Here is a 20588-nt window from a genome sequence, read left to right on the forward strand (position 1 = left end):
GATGAAGGGAAAGGAAAAGAGAGCCACGCGTTCATGGTGCAGCTCTTAGGAATCTTAGGATCATATCCAGTTCTCCAGGAGCCTATTTAAATAATCTACAGTGCACCTTATCTATTCTCTTGATACTGTGCCATCTAATAGTTCTTTTAATATTGAATTGTACTACAGTATCAGTAGAACTTTTTTATGTGGCAATTTATATCTGTGCTGATTTTTTTTTAACGGTGCTTTCAACCCCGTCTTCCTCAAACACTCCGCTCAAGCTGTTATATTGCTCAAGATAAGAGGAACAGTGCTTCAATTCTGGTCAGTTTCTAGGCTCGGGTGGTGTCTAATGAGCCTGTGTAGTATAGTTAATTTTCAAGCATATGCCTGTGTGTGTCTGTGTGTGTGTGTGTGTGGCGAGATTGTCATCTGGTGCTGGTGGCCCCCTGTAAAATCTCCACGGTGACAAAGGGTAGTGGTAGGGACTGCTTTTGCCCCTCAATAGGGGACATAGGTTGAGAAACTCCGGTTTGGCGATTTAAAGTTCAGTGCAGTTTGTTGGTGATGAAACTCAAGAAAGAGGGCGAGACTGGGTGTTGGGGCCCTGGCTAGCAGCGTGGGGTTCTCCTTGGGCTCCAGCCACTGGCATGTTAACCCTTTGCAGTAAGGACTTCGAGCGAGAAAGCCCGAAAGGAAAGCGCAGGAAATCCTAGCCGGCGGTGGAACTGGGAGCAGGGTGAATGCGTAAATAGGGAGGGGCGGGGGTTTAGCCTCAGCGAAAGGCGGCCGCCTGGGTGCAGTGGGTGGAGGTCATGACATTTTGCCGAGAGCTGGGACGGCGAACTCGAAGGAGGAGAGGCGCCTCCCGCTCTCGGGACGGCTCGCCAGCAGCGCGCCCGCGGGGATCGCTTTTCCACTCCCGGCAGCTTTGGTCCGAGTTAGGCTGGGCGGGCCGCGCGGCGCGTCCCCACTTTTCCTGCCTCCCTCCCTCCTCCCGGGCGGTCCCCAAAGCCAGGCCAATGAGCGCCGAGAGGAGGGAGCGGGAAGCGGCGTGCACGGCGCGGCCCTCCTACGGCGCGCTGGTCGTGGCGCCAACGCCAAGTTTGCTCCACGGGAGTTGGCGTCCGATCGTGTCCCTCGGCCTCGCCGCTAGATCCCCGCCAGCGAGGAGGTCGCTTGCCCCTCGGCAGGTCACCCACGAGCACTTGGGCGGAAGGACGCGGAGTAGTGTGGCGCGTGGTGGGGCTGGGGCAGCCGCCTCCCGAAGATGCGGGATGGCAGCCGAGCCGCGGTCCAGCCTCTCCTACCGCACCACAGGCTCCACCTGCCTGCACCCGCTCAGCCAGCTCCTGGGCATCCCGCTGGACCAGGTGAGTGCGGCGCGGGGCGCGAGACCACTCCCCGAGCCAGTGCGAGCGTGGAGTCTCTGCGGATGTTATCTCCCTCTGTCCCCGCCCCATGGCAGATTTTATAGCTACAAACCAGACAGGTGGGCATTTTTTTGAGTGAGTTTTTCTCCTGTAAGTGTGAAAGACATTGATGTACCCTGCACGACAGGTCCAAAAGAACTTATAAAAAAGTTTAGAGTTGCCTTGTTCCCTGTTACCAAGTTCTAAAGTCTTCTGATAGGTGATTTAGTTGTTTCTCCCACCAGTGAAGTCATTAGTTTTAGTGTAGATGATTCTACATAAAAATTACACTTGGTTAATTTAGAGGCTATAGCCTATAGCTTTTGAATGAGAGACCTGGATTTTAAACTTCAGAAGTGAGACTTGTCAAATCAGGATGGCAGTTATTTTGTGCCATATGTGATGTCCATCCGACAGGGAGGACGGACACAGGACACTGGCTTCCCCAGGGCTCCCAAGTTGGACAGATTAGTGGGAGAAGAGGGGGCGCTGCTGAAGTCATTCGGACTTTCTTATATCGTCTGCGACCATGAAAATTGACAATGGCAATAAAGAACAGTAATTCCTGGTAGGAAATCTTCCTGAGGACTGTGGTAGTCTTACTCATTTTCTTGTCTGCTTCAGGCGCTACAGGCTAGATCCACCTTGGGCTTGGTATTGAGTCAACAAGTGTTTGTTGATTTAAATGGAATCGGGTGGGGCTGCTGGAGGAGGGCCCACTGCACTCTAGCCTGTTTTGTTCCATGCCGAGTATTTGGCCAGGGTTCTTCCTCTGCCTTTCACTAGTGATTTTTTTTCCAACAAGAGCACACCTGCCGCCCTTTCCACTCACAGTCTTTCAGTAATGAGGAAGTGAGAGCCGGCGATTGCCTTACTCAGATACTATTTTTTTGATCCACCTTCTACCTGGTTTCCTCTGAAGATCTGATTCAGAACCTTACCTGATCTAAGCATTGCCTTCTTATCAGTTACAAAATGCAAGTGAGTTTAGAACTTGAGAGAGGTATCAAATCCTACCTCGTGCTGTTGTAAATTACTCCTCAGTGTGTAGTGAGGGTGGAGGGACCTAGCGACCCAGACAAAGGCAGAAATAACAGCAGTCTTTAGCCCTGAAATAAATATATAACTGATAGCTGAATTTCCTTAAGAGGAGTTCGTTTGTACTTATCCCCCCCACCCATCAAAATTTATTTTAATTGTGTTTTCTGTTTTAAGCTACTCTGCACAGGTGCAGAGAGGAATCCAGTGAGGCCTTGTGTGTGGAAAGAGACTTGTTAATGGAACCTGGCGAGTAATGACTGGGAGGTTCCAGTGTGATGTTATCAAGTGCTTTTTAACTGCATCCACCTCCATTTCCAACTTTCCTAGGTTTCTGTCAAGAAACCCTGTTTTTAATTTATAAAAATAAATATAAGGGCCTTACGGGTGTTTAATGGATGTCTAAGGGATGTTTAAGGATTTCTGGGGTGATTGAAGGAAGAACGTGGGTGGTGGGCAAGGAAGGAACACCTGTGATCTCTTGGATCTTAGCACAGCCCCTCCTCCCTCCAGCAGGGTCCAATCTGAATGACTTGGTGAGAAGCACTTATAGGGCAGTGCCCCAGCTAGCTTATTTTGGACTCAGGGAAACATCCCAAGTCAGGATATATGGTGGCTCGAGAGTTTGCAAGCATGAGGTCTTCTTCACACTTTCAAGGGCTTTTTAATGATTTTAAATGTCAGACTGACCTGGGTGTAATTCCTGCTCCATCAGCAAACTTCCTGTGTGACCACATCTTAGAGCCCCAGCATCCTCGTGTGTAAAATGGGAGATGGCAATAAGACCTACATTTGGGAGGTAAGAAGTTTTATGTAGGTATAAAATGCCCTATGTGAGGAAGGTCCTTGTATCAGGCTGGGTCCTGGCAGGAAACAAAATTCAGCTCAATGGGTTGCCATGAAGAAACATGAATGAATTACTTAGAGAGGTGTGGGCAGCATTAGGGAAACTGACAGAGGATGGTCAGGTATGGATACCTGGGGGCCAGAGGGGAAAAGGAAGGAAGTCCTGTTGTCACTGCCCAGGGAGAGCTGCCCCCAACCCCTGCCAGGATGGGGTGGGGAGCAGATTAAGAACCTCAGCCCTTCTCCCCCTTCCACCTTCCACCTCAGGCTGGCTGGGTCTGCAGGGGTCCCTCCCAGGGCACAGAGTGGGGCAGAGAAAGGGAGGGTCTGATCTGGAGGGCAGTTCAGGAGCACAGTCCTTGATCAGTGTTTGCTCCTGTTGCATAAAAGAGTGACTTTTATTGGCCTGCAATATGCTAAAAAAAGAATAAAATATATACCTCAAATTACCCAAATTGTTCTTCATCTGCCTCTTAAAGACACTGATTTTTTCCCCCCAGTGAATGACTTCACATCACACATGTACCTTCATAATTTCTGAATTGAATGCACTGCTGAAACTTCTTTGGCTGTGGATGTTCCTGTGTCGAGTAGTTTATTATTTGCAAAAATTGAAATATCTGTTGAGCACTCTACTATGTGAGTGAAAACTGCTGTTATTGTTATTTTTTCTGATTCTTTCATTTACCTGTTCTGTTAACTCCTGGGGGAAGCCTGTGTGCACTTGTGACCACACTGAGGAACAAAGTCTGTGGTTTTAGTTTTTAGGGACTTCTATTAGTCTGACATCCTCTTATAGATGTTCAATGTAAAATCGTCTTATTTAATGAGAACAAGTAGAGCACAGCGCTCCAGGCAGAACATAGGAAATGAGCGATGACTTAGGGTCTTCAGAGGTACCTCCCAAATGAGAGTGTTGAAAGTTGATTTCTAAATTGTGAGTCCGAGTCCCTGTCTGTCCAGCAAATAAGGAGCTCTGGCAGTTAGTACCATTATTCAGATATAAAGCTTCACTTACTCAAGATAGGTTAGATAAGAACTTTTCCTTCCAATTTAGGGGGAATTGAGGAACGGAGGATGAGTGTTTTATTTTTTGGTTAAATCATCTGCTCATGTCACCCTGGCCAGGTAGCTTTGCTGGTTAGAGAGTCATCCTCATATGCCAAGGCTGCGTATGCTGAGGTTATAGATTCGATCCCAGTCAGGGCACAAGCAAGAATCAACCAATGAATGCATAAACAAGTGGAACATGTCAGTGTTTATCTGTCTCACTCTCAAATCAATAAATAACAATTAAAAACATTAAAAAATAAACCATCTGTTCATGTCCTGTCCACCTTGTTGTGGTTGTGGAGTGTGACATGATCTGACTTTAACCAAAGCCTTCTAAGTCTGCAAGATTGACTCAGCTACCAGGTTAGATGAGATACTGGCCTCATTAATTTGTGTGGTGCATGGTTGTATTAGGAACTGTGGAAGCTGAAACTTGTTTCCTGGTTTTGAGGAATTTCCACTTTGGTGGAGGAATTCCGGGTGCCAAGGCTATTTTTATTGACTGGTACCCCCAAATTTTGTGTTTGTATAAAGTATCAAGTCAGTGTTAAATTAGGAGTTTTTCAGTTTGTTTGTTTACCCCTCCCTCCTTTACTAAGTTAATCAGCAGAAAAAGGGACATGAGAAACATACACCAGGACATAAGAATGTAGGAAATGATATTGAGATTAAAGCAGCAAAGTTTTGGGACTATTAAGGGTAAGCTTGTGTTACAATTGAAAAGGCTGGGTGAATGAAGACCAGCTCTGAAAACTTGGCCCTCCAGACTGGTGAGAGGCCTGCAGGGGGTTGATCGTTTCATGCGTGGGCTGGAGGTGGGTGTGGCTGTGACCACAGGGTTCCTTTACTTGCCTGGAACTTTGAATCACCCCATTGGTTCCCTTGCACGTTCTTGGAAAGCCCAGCCTTCAACCCTTTTCTTATCTAAGTCTTGCCCTTACTTAAATGCTCAGCTCACATTCCATAGTCATTGTTAAGTCAATTAAATATTTATTTAATATTATTAGTGCCAGGTACCTGGCCAGGTTGTAGAGTCCAAGGATACAAAAAAGTCGAGATGGTTCCTATCTGGAAGAGCCTCCACACCAGTAGAGGAGACAGGGGATCCATGTAAGCGTACAAGTGCAGTGCAGCCGCAGAGCAGTGCAGCTGCTGACGGAGGTGTGGAGATGGCACTCAGGTGGAACAGGGAAGGGAAAACTGTCGGACACACAGGATGCCTGTGGAACTCACTGTTTACCTTTGACACAGTTTACATTTGATTTAATAAATGGTGCCTTATGTTGTTAGTAATCTTGCTGGGTTTATATGCTGAATTTCAAACTTATTTAAAGTCTCTTTGAGGTGGAGTTTTTATCCCTTCATGTATTCAAAGGAAATAGTGGGTTCTCGATAAATGTTTATCATTAGTAACAATATATGCCAATGTTACTGATACCCATTATAAAACTTCATTAAATAGAGCGTTTCAAAAAAATGATTTTATTTATTTTCAGAGAGCGAGGAAGGGAGGGAAAAAGGCAGAGAAACATTGATGTGTGAGACAAACATCAGTTGGTTGCCTCTCGGGTGCCCCCAACGTGGGACCTGGCCTGCCACCCAGACATGTGCCCTGACTGGGAATTGAACAGGCAATGCTTTGGTTCACAGGCTGGCCCTCAATCCACTGAGCCACACCAGGCAGGGCAATGGTCCTGTAACATGTGAACGTGTCAAAAGTGGTTCATGAAGTTTCTTGGTATGATTGACATTTTGGGCAAATAATTCTTTGCTGTGAGGCTGCCTTACGCATTGGAAGATGTTGAGCAGCACCCCTGGACTCTATCTACTAGAAGCCAATAGCAGGAGATAGCCAACATACTCAAAATTTACAAATCTATAATAAAGTTATTGGTGATAATGAAAAATGTGTCTTTTATTTTAAGGAAGAAACCATACAGACTTTTTGGCCTACCTAATACATTCTCTGCCTGGTGCCCCTATCTGCTGCTCTGGCGATGGGCCCAGCTGCTGGTGATTTAACGATGTGCCTGAAAGTTTGAGAACCATTGCTGTACCAGGGGTGTCCAGCCTGAAGCCCACACAGGTAGAAGAAAAGCTCTCTCGGGCTACACATTAAATACACAAATACTAACGAAAAAAAAAAAACAACTCACATTATTTTAAGTAAATTTACAATTTTGTTTTGGTCTGCACTCATAATCATCCTGGGCTGCATGCAGCCTGCGGCCTGCAGGTTGGACACCCTGCTAGATGGATAACTGGGAGACTAGTTAATCCAGCACAGGCAAAAGAGAAGAGGCACGGTCATCAGACAGCATCTCTCAGGAGAAGGAGAAGCAGCACTTGGGTCTTGAAGGATGAAGACCCAAGTTTTCAGGTAAACAAATTGCCAAATTTGTCAGGCAGACTGGTGAAAAAGAACAGCACATGCAGAGGTATGGAGTGTGGAATTGTGTGCGTCATTCAAGGAACCAAGAGCCCACTGCAGTGGGCGGTGGGCTGCAGTTGTGTGGACCACAGGACTCTAGGTTGGAGAAGTAAGCAGGACTCACATCACCAGGAAGCTGAAATGCTCTGGTGAGGGGTTTACACTGTATCCCGCAGGCCAGGGGCCAGCGAACTTTTTTCTGAAGGACTAGAAAGTAAATATTTTTGACTTTGCAGACCCTACAAGGAGTCTTTGTCACAACCACTCAGCTCTGCCATCGTAGGATGAAAGCAATCACAAGTAAGATGTAAATAATTGGGCATGACTGTGAGCTCCTAAAACTATTCATGGACACTGAAATTTGAATTTCATATCATTTTCAGGTGTCGTGGAATTTTCTTCACTTGTTGTATTTTAACCCTTTACATGTATAAAACACATTTTTAGCATGCGGGCCACACCAAAACAGGCAGCCGGTGGAATTCTGGCCCAGGGGCCAGATGTTGCAGACCCATGCTGTAGACTAATTTTTTTTTCAAAGTTTGGTGAGTGGACTATCATTCATCAGAATCTATTGCCATGTGTGTTTTGGGAATCTTTTCCAGAACTGATGAATCTGAATATCAGAGTGGAAGGGTACCCTGTGTGTGTCTCATGCCAGCTGAAGTTTAGAGCCACTGCTTACCACCAAAGGGAGGGTGTTAGAGGGCTTAGGTGGTACAAGGATTTTCATTCTGCAGTTTGGTGCAGGGGTCACAGGGAAAGCATGCAGGAATGGGGGGGAGCAGTGGTTTTGAGGATGAGTGAGGATTTAGAGTGGTCTTTATGGGTGAGTGGAGGAAGAACCGACCAGAGGTAATTTAATGGGTGTAATCAACCCACTGAAAGCCATAGATTTTTAGACACATGAATTTGTGTCAATACATAATCTTTCTCATTTAGCAGCTTCTTTGAGGAGCAAAAGTAATACAGATAGTTGGATATTTCCAGAGAAGGCTGTTGAAAAGTTAAGAAGTAAAGGTGTTGAAAGAAAGATACTGGCAAATAGTTGGAAGTGATGAAAGTGAAAAGAGAACTATCCAGAGACTGAAAGACTTTGAGGAGCAGGTGCAGAGGAAGGGAGAGAGCTAGAGGCTGGGATGCTTCAGGAGAAGATTCACAGGGAAGCTTTTCTGGGCCACGGTGAAAGTCAGGGTAGGCATATGGGAGCTGGGGTGCCAGTCAGTTTGGTTTAGCTTGGGGAAATGGGGGTTTGACGGACTGTCCCCTTAAACAGTGAAGCTTCCCAGCTGAATTCGGGGAGGTGAGGTAGAGAAGACAACACAGGACCAAAGGTCTCTAGGATGGTGGAGGGTGGTAGAGTCAGACAGTGTGAAGAAGGACCAGAGAGGCTAGGACCTACTCTGCTGTCAGACAGACAGACAGCCAGCTGCTCTGCAGACAGCATCTCATTTAATATAAGGAGTCTGGGTAGAGTTTGAGGGGAGGAAAGATTTTGTATAGATGGTGAAAGAAAAATGGTCCAAGGAAGTGAAGTTCTTTTCCCTACTTGTCCCCTCTCCCCATTGTAGTGGTAAAAGGAGAAAGAAAATGCCTGGAGGCTGATGATTCTCCAGCTCACTGAAAGACAAAGGGGAGAGCTGGGCAGACGGAGGTTTTGGGTGGAGCCGAGGGAGAGCTGAGAGAAGAAGGTCACGGTGGGAACATGAGTCCTCTAGGAGGAGGAGGAGGACGCGGAGGAGGAAGATGAGGAAGTCAGGCGTAGCCCACAGCTTCGAGTTGGGAAGTGCAACTTGCTTGCTGGGCATGAGGGTCTGGGATGAGTGGGAGGGTTCTAGGCAGGCAGCGGTGTCCCCTCTGGGGTCCCAGAGATCTGATAAGGCTAGTGACTGACCCTGAGCATTTTGATCTTTCCTGGGGCCACACTGCAGGTGTGGTAGAAAGTTCCTTGTGGTTCTGAAGAGATTGCTGTTGGGAGGTGGAGGGTGATTTGCAGAACAGCCCCGGGATTTCAAAGGGTAAGATGCGTTTAGGGCAGTATTGTGAGGTATAAACCCCCAGTTCTATAGAACAGATAGGATAGGGCTGGTGGAGATGGGAGTTGCCTTTAGTCCAGCCCTGCACACAGAACAGGGGGATGAGCAGTCTCTGCTGTAGGGCACCCTGGGTGAGTCCAGCCTGGCTGGTGTCACAGTCTGGTGGCTTGCTTTGACAGTAATTGAAAGGAAGGCAGATAGGGTGGAGGTGCGGGTGCGGCCATGTGCTCTCTGGTATTTCAAGGAGAGACCTGGTGGGCCCTGAGCTTTCGCTTTCCTGTTGTGGAATGAGAGGTGTTCTTCACAACTTGACCTTAGTTTGCCTTTCTGGCCAGTGACACCAAAACCTCTGTGTATTGAATGCTTATGCTGACAGGCACCCAGCCGGCTGCTCTGCCTTTGTTATCTCATCCACCGCCCTGTGTCACATGACTTTGCAGTCAACCACCGTGGTCCCACGAGACTATGATAAAGCCAAAAAATTCTTAAGGCATAGTGGCTTTGTAGCAATTGTAACATCAGAGTGTAATGCATTCCTCACATGTTTGTGGTGATGCTGGTGCAAACAGACCTGCTGCACTGCCAGGCACATAAAATACAGCACATGCAATTATGTACAGTGCATGTTACTTGAGAATGGTAATAAATGACTGTGTTACTGGTTTATATATTTGCTATACCATACTTTCTATCATTATTTTGGAGTGCACTCTTTCTACTTGTAAAAAAAAAAAGTTTACTGCCCTGGCTGGGTGACTCAGTTGGTTGGAGCATCACCCCGTGGAACAAGGGGTTGCAGGTTGGATTTCCAGTTCAGGCACATACCTAGGTGGTGGGTTCAATCCCGGGTTGGGGTTCATATGGCAGTCAAACAATCAATATTTCTTTCTCACATTGATGTTTCTCTCTTTTTCTTGCTCACTCTCGCTCTCTTTTTCCTCTCTCTCTAAAATCAATTAAAAAACATATTGGGTGAAAATTAAAAATTTTTTTAAAAGTTTGCTGTAGAATATTGTGCTTCACACATGCCATGTTTATTGCATCTCTTCATTGCATCATTTTTCTTGTGCTTGATTTAATCTCGTGTTGTTTTGTACCATAACATGCTGGATAGTCTCACAGCCGAGGAGCAGTAGGCTATACCGTATAGCCTGACTGAACAGTTGGCTCTACCATCAAGGTTTGTCCAGGTGCGCTCTATGATGTTCACACAATCACAAAATCACCTAACAGTACATTTCTCAGAATGGAGTTCTGTCTGTAAGTGGCACAGGACTGTATTTGCATATTGAGGACAGTAAGCCAAACATTGGGCTAGAATGGGGATATAGAGCTTAATGAGGACCTGAGCCTTCTGGGAGACAAGCCTGGAAGCACTTGTTGCTGCTGTTTTACCTAGGAACCTGGTAATACATGTGCTCGATGCTCCAGGGGCCGTGTGCAGGTGCCATGGCCCGAGAACACAGGGTCTCAGCACCTGTGGGGCTGTCCTGAGAGGGTGCTGGGACGACTTCCTGGGAGCTGCTGCTTTTGAAGGAGAAGGAGGAAGTAAAGGTGCTGGGGTGGGGCCAGGTGGGGCAGGCAGCATATTCTGGGAAGAAGAAGCCGTTTGAACAGAAATGCCGAGACTGGAGAAAAGGTGAACATTCTCCGTAGGTGGTGAATCATTCATCTCGGTATGTGTGGTGCAGAGTAGGAACTAAATTAATGTTGGATTGAAGTAGAATTTTATTTACATTCTTGCATTGGAATGAATGACTCAGTTAAGATAAAATTGGGAGCCAGTTATTTTTACCAACCGGTTAGGTCTGTTGATTATTTGGAACTTACATTTCAGATGGACTAGATCTAATATCTGATTTGAAAGTTAAATCATGGCCAAATTTCTGATAGCTAGATGTTAATCTCGGGTTGTTTAAATATTAAATGCTCCATTCCTGTTTTCATTATGTGAAGTTGATGTATGTATCACATGCAATTACATATGCAGATATTAATATCATTGTTTGGACCAGTCATCTCAGGTTTGCATGAACAATAGCGGTTGGAAGCCCTACATATACAAGGTGCCGTGTACCCACATGCTCTGAGCATCGTGCCTCATGCCTTCAAAATCCCACTTATAAAGGAAAATTTTGTGGAGAGATTATATCTAAGGAAATACAATCTGGAAGTATCTTTTGTAGCAGCGACTGGTAAAAATAAATCAAGATGTGTAATTTACTAACAGTGGTTGTGTGCTTTTCAGAAGCTTTCTATTTTCAGTAAGTCCAGCCTTTCAGTAAACAAGATAAAGGGAGAACTTGCTGCCACCTTATTGACGGCAGTTTCCAGTGGTTTTCCAGGGCAGCGTGAGGGTGCGGAGGAACCAGTGGGAAAAGTGGCTTCAGGTCGTTTACTCTGGTTAAACACGTGCTTTGCTAATAGGCCACTAATAGGGAAACATGACCACCTGCCACAAGGTGAACTCATTAACCCATTTGTAATGTGGATTTTTTTTTATCCAAGAACTGTGCACTTGGTCAATCATTTACTGACTTCTTTGTAATGGTGGAATTCTGCTGTAACTTTTAAAAGTTATCAGTGGTTAGTCTTTTATGCATTAGTAGTACTGATCTGATTTGCAGTAATGGTTCTGAAAGTTCACAACAGCATGAAAGTGGTTTGAAATGTTAAATGAAGATATCTGGGCTGATAGTGCTGGGGATTTCCCAACCATCACAGTATCACAGCCGGTCCCCTCTCTGGTTAGTTACCAAATCACAATAGGAGGTCAGGTTCTAGTCTAAGTTGTAAAATAGCAGGGGTACACTTGAAAAGGTGTTTTATTCAGGTGGCTCTAAATTCTTATGTCTAACAAGTAACTTAAAAAAAAAAGACTAGTTTGTTCCCTCTCCCTAATACGGGCCCCTCCTTCTTTCATTCATCATTCCGTACCTCCAGTTTGAGACAGAATCAACAAAGGCACACAGCAGCAACAGGTTGCTAAGGCCTGCAGGAAGTTGCTGAAGTCAGAAGTCACTGTGAAATTTCATGAAGTGGTTTAGCTGTGAGCGTCACTGGGTTGAGGCATCCTTGTTCCAAAGATATTTTTCTCCCTGCCATTATGTTTGCTTTTTTTGGTTGTTGCTGCTGTTTGTATTTTATTTATTTTAAATATTTATTTTAATTGAAAATTAAAAGATTTTTTTTTGTTTTTATTTTGTATAGATACAGTTTAAAAACTAGTTTTCTGACTAGGTAGCTTATGTACTTAGTATCAAAGTCACAAGGCAGAAAAGGGGATGTAGTGAGAGGCAGGGGCCCCCCACCCCCTCTTTTCCAGCTGCCCAGACCCTGCCCCACTGGCAGATGGGGCGCCCTTTTGGAGATGGGCTCTGGGCACAGGCACACAGAATCCTTTTGTCTGTTTTCTGACACGAGTGTTGTATATGTACAGTTCTTCCACTCATCTCTTTAAAAAATTTTTTTTTATTGTCACAGTGACTCTTAGAGGTTGATCCATATCTGCATATGCAGAGCTCTTGTGACATTTGACTTCCTTTCTGCCTTCTCTGAGAGTTCTGTTTCTGTGCTTTCAGGAACTGACTCGTCCCTTAGCTAAGGCTGAACGTGCTGCTGGTGATGGGGGTGGTGGGTAAGGGGGCTGGGGAGGGGTCTTCCCACCTTGGTACCACCTGTTCTGGTCACATTCTCCAGGCATGTGGAGAGCAGTGAGGGCCACTCACCATGGCACATGCGGTGGGGAGCACGGAGCTTGGAGGAGGCAGAGACTGGTGTTTGTTCCAGTTTCCCCACAGATGGAGAGATGCACACGTTGGGTTTAGGCAGGAGGGCATTGAAAACTCCCTGTCCCTTGCATCTCAGGGGTAAAAGCCTGGTCTCCAGGAGTCTTGGTATTCTCCTGCTGGAAACGATGATTTTTCAGGCCTACTTAGCTCTTAAATGCTCTGATTCCAAGATCTTCAACAGTAGGAAGGCTTGGTTTAGATGGTAAAGAACACTTTTTGAGGGTAAAGACCAGAAACCAAGATTCTTTATTTTCCATGTTTTAGTGGATGTGGTAACATAGCCAAAAAGATTGTACCTGTATATCTTACTTTCTTATTTCTTCCAATGAAGCAGTGTGCATTTCCGTGCAGCTTGGTGGAAGTGAATGGAACTTCAAAGCTCTGGAATCTTCTTGTTTCTTTTACTTTCTTATTGGAGTAGGGTCAGAATGCCTTAAGGTTTGGGTACTCTACTCTGGCAAAAAGACCACGTGGAGAAGATCTACCGTATTTTTAAGCCTATAAGATGTACTGGACCATAAGATGCACCTAGGTTTTAGAGGAAGAAAATAGGAAAAAAAATTTGAAGCAAAAAATGTGGTAAAATAGTTAATAACCTGTGACCCTGCTCCACCACCTGCTCCCCACCCCCCCTTTGAGCCAGGTAACCTACATTCAGACTATAAGACGCACCCCATTTCCGCCCAAATTTGGGAAAAGGTGCATCTTATAGTCTGAAAAATACAGTAGTCTTGTGTGCTAGGGATGTTGAACTGTTTTTATATCCTTCTCTAAAAGATAATTGTCCATTCTTCTCAAAACAATGTGTTAACTTACCTGTAGGCTATTTTGCAAAAAGGAAGCAATTTTTTGTCAATGTGGAGGGAAAGACAGAAAGGTTTTAAATTTTTTTCACATATGAGGCCTGGAGGTGGGAGTTTGCAAAAAAGGTATAGCACAAGACTATCTTAACATTTATTTTTGTAACCTGAGGTGTACTGAATTAACATTGACCTCACTTTTATAGTTAGCTCTACTAAGTTGCGAAAGTTAAATTGAATTATGTGTAAATTGTCTTCAAACTGAGGGATTTAGAATGCCTTTTGATATATCTTTATCTAATTGCCAGTTGTGTTATCTGAGTTTGAAAGAAGGGCAACATGTAAAATTAAAAAAATAATTTCATCAAGGTTTAGGGTGGGGTGCTGTTTCATCATAATAACGGATAATGCATCGTGACTGTGCATCTCAGCTGAAGTTGCAGAGGGAAGTTGAAGGCAGATAGCGGGCTGTGAAACGATTTATGAGAGCTGCTGGAAAGTTAGCTCTTGTGTACTTGGCAACACTGAAACGTTTATGAGGGTAATATGTATCTAGATTTGGTTCTCTGTTGCCAATTGCTAGAATTGTAGAAGTGAAAGAACAAGGAAAGGGGTAATGTGAACAGCTAGACTGAAGATTGCTTAACAGAAGGAAATGCACTTGGATGAAAGAATTGACTAAAGATGGCAAAAGCCACACACCATGCAGTGGCCCCCAGTGAAGACCTTAAAATGCTAGTATGCGACCATAAATGGGGTGCACCACTTTCAGAAAAAAAAACATGCACAGCTTTTAAAACTTCCCTTTGCATCACAATAGATGTATCACATTCTTTGATAATTAAGGGGAAAAAACCTTTTTTTAAAATTGTGGATTAACAACATTTGGAATAATTTAGATTAACAGTTGTAATGATAGTACAAAGAGTTTTTTTTTTTAATCCTCACCTGAGCACATTTTGTTTTTCATTGCTTAGAGAGAGAGAGAGAGAGAGAGAGAGAGAGAGAGAGACCTCCTCCACCCTGTGCCCTGCCCTGTGCTCCCACTACCCTTCTGTTCACAGGGTGACACTCCCGCCTGCCGAGCCACACCGGCCAGGGCAGTACAGAGTGTTTATACACGCCTCACCCATTTCCTCCAGTGTGGACATCCTGCATTACCATGGTGCATTTGTCAAAACTGAAAAATCAACACTGATATGTAACTATTAGATAAATTCCAGACTCTTTGAATTTCGCCCTTTTTTTCCAGTAATGTCCTCTTTCTATTCCAGGATCCTATACCTTACAATTCACCTATTTAAACTGTATAATTCAGTGTTTTTTAGTCTATTTACAATGTTGTGTAACCTTTGTTACAATCTAATTTTAGCACAGTTTACCCCGCCTCCCCTGAAAGAAACTGGATATCATTAGCAATTCCCACTTTGTCCCAAATCCTACCTCCTTCCTCTTCTCCAGACCCTGGCAACCACTGATCTACTCTCTGTACCTGGCCTGTTCTGGCTATTTTGTATAAATGGAATCATATGTGTTTTTGTGGTGGGTTTCCTTCATTTTCAAGGGTCTTTGGTGCTGTTTTGACTGGTAGTGTTCATGCTCCGTTGTACTTTATCTGTGGAAATATTTAGAGACCTGGATTTAAAGCACACGCCTTTTGAGAGATTTTATGGTTCTTTCTGCTGGGGCACCTGGGAGCACCCCTAGCCGGGCCGCTGAAATTATATTTACTGCTTTGGATTTATTTTTCCTTTTCTTTTATCTTTTTCTTTTTTTCCATATAGGGCATGCGAGCTCAGGCCTCTAAACTCTCATTCTCAGGGGAGCCTTTGTACCTTTTGTCTCACTGCCCAGGCCAAGACCCATATAAACACACACCCCACTGTCTTTGTGAGGAGGGCCTTTTTCCCTGTGAGGTGCCACCTTTCAGAAATTTAGGAGGGATTCTGCCTTCAAGACGTGTTTTTGTTTTATGCAGTGTCTTCACTTCTCTTTTCTCTGCCTGCTTTATGTCTGCTGCCCGAGCCCTAGGTTACCTGGATGGGTGTGTGTCCTGGGGCAAATGGCAGCTCCAGAGGTGCTTGCATTTCTCATTCCTGCTTTCTGGAATTTCCGGCTTCTGAGGAATTCTCTTCCTTTCCCACTACTTCAGCTGTGCGTGAAAATAATCAAGCACATCAATATGAACTCATGCTTAGTCTACTACAGATACAGATGGTTACATGTAGGAATATTTGTAGATGTGTGTATATTCAAGCATTGGTCCATACACATATATTTACCTGATCTGTCAGTGAAGAGGGTCCACAAGGAGTGACACTCCCTTAGCAATGAGTACACCTACATTTAGGTCTTGGTTTCTAATACCTTTGCACAATAAGAGGAACCAGGGTTCCTTGTAAAAATGGCTGGTTCTGGGACTGGGGCAGGATATATTCAAAATAAGGTACAGTATCTTGTAGTGCCAGAAGGTAAAGAACTACAAAAACAAAAACAAGCTCATAATGTTGAGAGTGTGTCAAATGGACATAGAGCCATCTGAAAGAGCTTCTAATGGCCAAAGCTGAAACAACAACTGGAGCAGCAAAATAAAGGAGTATTAGATTACAGAAATATAAATAAAAAGTATAAATTATTGATCTATAATCTATAGGTTATAAAAGTATTATAAGCCAGAGTATAAAATAAACATCTATGAATTCATACTGATATAAATGATTGCATAAGTAAATAAATGGAAGGAAATAGAAAAATCTACCTGCAGAAAAATTCTAAATAATTCACAGATACCCTTCCCTTGAGGAGTGGAAGCACAACCCTTTGCCACTTATGTGTGGGCTGCGCTTGTGACGTCCTTCCACAGAGATCAGTATGGAAGGGGAAGGGGAAGAGTATGGTGGAGGAACCTCAAAAACATGACCTCGGCCAAGTGATCAAGTTCAACATTGATACTGGTAATTATATCGATACTACATTACCCTTAGTATGATGTGGTGCAAAGGAGACTTAACTTCTGTGACCTTCCTCCCTAAAACCCATAATCCCTGTCTAACATTGAGAAAACATCAGACAAATCTCGGTGGAGTCTACAAAATACCTGAACAGTTCTCCTCAAAACTGTCAAGGTCATCAGAAACGAGAAACTGTCATAACCAAGAGGAGCCTAAGGAGACATGACAATGAAATGTAAGGTGGAATCCTCGATGGGTTCCTGGAACAGAAAAAGGGCATTAGGTAAAAACTAAGGAAATATGGATAAAGCCTGGGCTTTAGTTAATATTAGTGTATCAACACTGGTCCATTAACTGTGACAAATGTACCATAAGCTATAAGATACTAATAAAGAAAACTGGTTGTGGGGTACATATGGGAGCTCTCTTTGCAAGTTTTGTGTAAATCTAAAATTGTTCTAAAAAGTAAAGTTTATTTAAAAAAAATGATGCTGTTTGTTTTTAATCTAGAATCATTAGTTGTGCTGTATCTGTGAACACTGAGCTCACCAAATTGTCAGAAATGGAAGTCAGGACCAATCTGTTTTTTGAGAATTTTCTAGTCAGAGGAATGGAAAGAACACAGGCAGTTACATAGGTATGTGCTTGTGCTTTAGATTTACTTTTTGCTTGAAAGTTAGGTCTGTTAAAACCTTTGCACACATTTAAGTTACTTTCAATGAAGATGTAAACCTTTATTTTACTCTGCATCCTCAGACTTCTCCCCAGTCAATTTTCATGAGTGGATAGTTGATTAATAATAAGATAACTGTTTTTCTCCTCGTAATACCAAACTACAGAGCCACCACCAAACCACACTTTCCATTCATTTACCGTTGCACACTGAGATCCTTTCACGTTCAATTTTTGACTTAGAAATGCTCTTTAGCCTCTCAGTTCTCCACTCAACAAAAGCATTCTAAGTACATAATGTTTAATCCACAAGAATTCATGAAAAAAAATCTGTTCATAAGGGAAAGTAGACCAGATTATAGACCCAGGGTGTGTGAGCTACATTCGGGTTTCCTTCTGCGATCTGCCCTGTGATTTCCCCCTACTCTCAGGTAGTGGATAGAGTGCTGGAATGGGACTGAGAAAAGGTGAGTTCTAGGCTTAGAGCTAGCATTTGGTAAATGTGTGATCTTGGACAAGCCATTTGAACTTCCTGAGCCTTATTCTTTGTAAAATGAGCTAATGATATCTACATTTTAAGGGGTGGTTGTGAGTATCCATGGGGTGGGTGACCCATGGGGAAGGTTTTAGCAAACCATTTAGTCAGCGTGTAGATGTTGTTTGCTGTTGTTTCCCCATTGCCAGCCCTATCACATTTTGAGCCAATAGAAGAAAAGGCCCTGTTGTTATAGCACTGAACTTAAGAAATACGTACACATTTCCTGTCTTGTAGGAGTTTCCTTTCTAGTGGTCTGAGCTAGACAACTGTCTAACTCCAGTGAAACGTCTTAGGTTTCAGTGTGTCTTTGGGACTATCTTAATGAATGGATAGGATACCTGGGCAGTGAGCTGGGTGTGGGTCGTTTTTTGGGGGGAAGTTGGGTTTTCAGTTTAAATCTGGTGAAGAGAAACAAAAGACTTAGAGGATGCTAGGGGAAGAAGGGTTTAGGTTACTTCAAGGTAGAAAAGATGGGGCAAAAGGAGACAGTGAGTAAAATATGGACACAGATGGAAAGAAAACTTGTTTTTTGGCTGTAGTGAAATGTGAGGGTAGAGATCTAAGCTGAAATGCAAGTAAGTTTAGTGTAGGCAGGAAGTGACTTTTTTAATTAGGTAAACAAACATTGTTTCTTTAAAAAAAAAGATTTCATTTATTTATTTTTAGAGAGGAGAAGGGAGGGAGGATGAGAGGGAGAGAAACATCACTGTGTGGTTGCCTCTCACACACCCCCAACCAGGGACCTGGCCTGCAACCCAGGCATGTGCCCTGACCCAGAATTGAACCAGCGACCCTTCAGTTTGCAGGAGGACAGTGCTCAATCCACTGAACCACATCAGCCAGGGCAACAAACATTGTTTCTTATCATGTGTTTTCAATAAAAGGCAGGTTTTTTTTTACTTAGCCAGTTGGAGTTATGGAGATACACACACACACACACACACTCTCTCTCTCTCTCTCTCTATATATGTGTGTGTGTGTGTGTGTGATATATATATGAGACATAATTTCTTTCTCTTCTACTGAAGAGGAAAATACAGCTTAATTCTTGAAGAGGTATGGGCCATAGGTGTTCTTATTTATTCTATCATATGGCAACATTTCTACCTTTAACTTCTGGTCACAGTGCTAATAAAGTTATAAATAAAAATTTCTGCAATAAATACTTCCTATATATATAGTGCTGAACACTCCACATGAATTACCTAAGCCACACAACAACCCTGTGTGGTAAGAAATAATGTGCCCCATAAAAAACTGGGAGGCTCGGTTGCTTGTGTAAGACCCATGGCTGGTCAGCAGTAGACCAGGATTTGGACCCAGGGGTTTGGGTTCCCACCCTAGGCTCTTATCCACTCATGTATGTCACGCCAAAAGGCATCAGGTACAGCCTCAAAGCAAGAAAATTCTGAGACTATTTGGGTAAATCTATTAATGAACTAGAATGCAAAGCTGTTGTTCATCCACCCTGTTTGGATTGTCCAAAGTGATACAGTGACCCAGGGCACACATTTTGCTCTCCTGTCCATAGCAGGTGATATTGTGGAAGGGCAGGTGGCCACAGCAGTCTACTCTCTGCTGGTCGGTTTGTGCCTCCCCAGGTGTTCAGTGCTGAGTGTCAGCTTTTTTTGTTTTTACTTTTTTTTTAAAGATTTTATTTATTTATTTTTAGAGAGGGAAGGGAGGGAGAAAGAGAGAGAGAGAGAGAGAGAGAGAGAGAGAGAGAGAGAGAGAAACATCAATATGCGGTTGCTGGGGGTTATGGCTTGCAACCCAGGCATGTACCCTGGCTGGGAATCGAACCTGGGACACTTTGATTCCCAGCCCGCACTCAATCCACTGAGCTATGCCAGCCAGGGCTCAGTGTCAGCTTTTAAGAGGGACATTGGCAAACGGAGGTATAAAGGAAGCAAGAGGAGCAGCGAAGTGTGCAGCCTTGGGCCCAGTGCACGTCAGGAGAAATTGTTGAAGGAAGAGGAGGTGTGTGACTTAAAGGAGAAAAACCGTAGGGATGATATGATAGCGGTGTTCAGGTATTTGAAGAGTATAATTATGTTGTGTCCTCAGCAGAATTAAACTCAAGGGGCAGAAACTTCAGGGAGTTAGGTTTCAATCCATCATAAACTTCCTTATTAACAAGAGCCATAGAGATAAAAGAATTGATCACCATTGGTGTTCATGAGCCCCCCATCCCTGGTGGTTTTCAAGCAGAAGCTGTGTGGGGGTGATTCCCATCATTAGGAACTGCCCATTTCTTCCCTGATGTCTCTCCCTGCTGGCCCTGAGTTCTGTTCCCTGTCCAGCAGCCAATACACATTGATTTTTATTTTAGTATTAATTGACAAGTCAGTGGTTTAAGGAGCGACCTTTGTTAATGGCCATTTAACAATAGAAAGATTCCTAAATGGCAAGCAATAGAGGAATAGTTAGACTAAATTATGGTATAGTCAAGCTATGGAATCATATGTAAGTATTAGAGAGCATGAGGTCATTCAAAAGATGTACATCATGTGGAGTGAAGAGAGCAGACTGCAGAATTTAAATTTAAATGATCCTATTTAAATTTAGAAAATGCTCTGTTTATTCGTCTAGCTGTGGAATGATAGTCTCCAAAGTGTGGCCAGAGGTCAGAGTGGCCTTGACCCTTCTAACAGTCACCCAGATTACTGGGGAGTGTGAGGGAAATTTTAACTTTTTAATTTTTACATCTGTATTTTAAAAAAACATAGTATTTTACTATTTAAAACACAAAAACGAAAGAACTCCAAGACCAAAAAAAAGTAATTGTGCAAAATAGCAGGTGGTGTGGGGCTCTCCGGTCACAAAGCCCACTGGGGTGCTGGGGTGGGGGCGGGGGTATGTGAAGAGAGAAGACGGAGTCGCTGCAGACGTGGAGTCCCGAGTATCTCGGCAAATGGGGCTTTGACAGGAATGGAGAGACTGGGAATAGAGGTTGACTAAGGAGGGGAAGCGATGACCTCTGCTTGAGCCACGTTCACAGGAGAGCAGGGTTTAAAAACAGAAATGCCCTGAAAGCA

The 20588-nt window shown here is 43.9% G+C and overlaps 1 protein-coding gene across 1 annotated transcript in view; it reads left to right on the forward strand.

Annotated features, from left to right (window-relative positions):
• The first annotated feature begins 946 nt into the window (after nt 1–946).
• Nucleotides 947–20588, forward strand: part of MBOAT1 (membrane bound O-acyltransferase domain containing 1) — a 102893-nt gene continuing 83251 nt past the window's right edge. Inside the window, exon 1 of the mRNA XM_028513889.2 lies at nt 947–1355. Within this exon, the coding sequence (XP_028369690.2) occupies nt 1005–1355 (351 nt within the window). The 5' untranslated portion in view covers nt 947–1004. The remainder of the gene's footprint in view (nt 1356–20588) is intronic.

Source organism: Phyllostomus discolor, chromosome 5 (assembly GCF_004126475.2).
Source record: "Phyllostomus discolor isolate MPI-MPIP mPhyDis1 chromosome 5, mPhyDis1.pri.v3, whole genome shotgun sequence".
NCBI lineage: Eukaryota > Metazoa > Chordata > Mammalia > Chiroptera > Phyllostomidae > Phyllostomus > Phyllostomus discolor.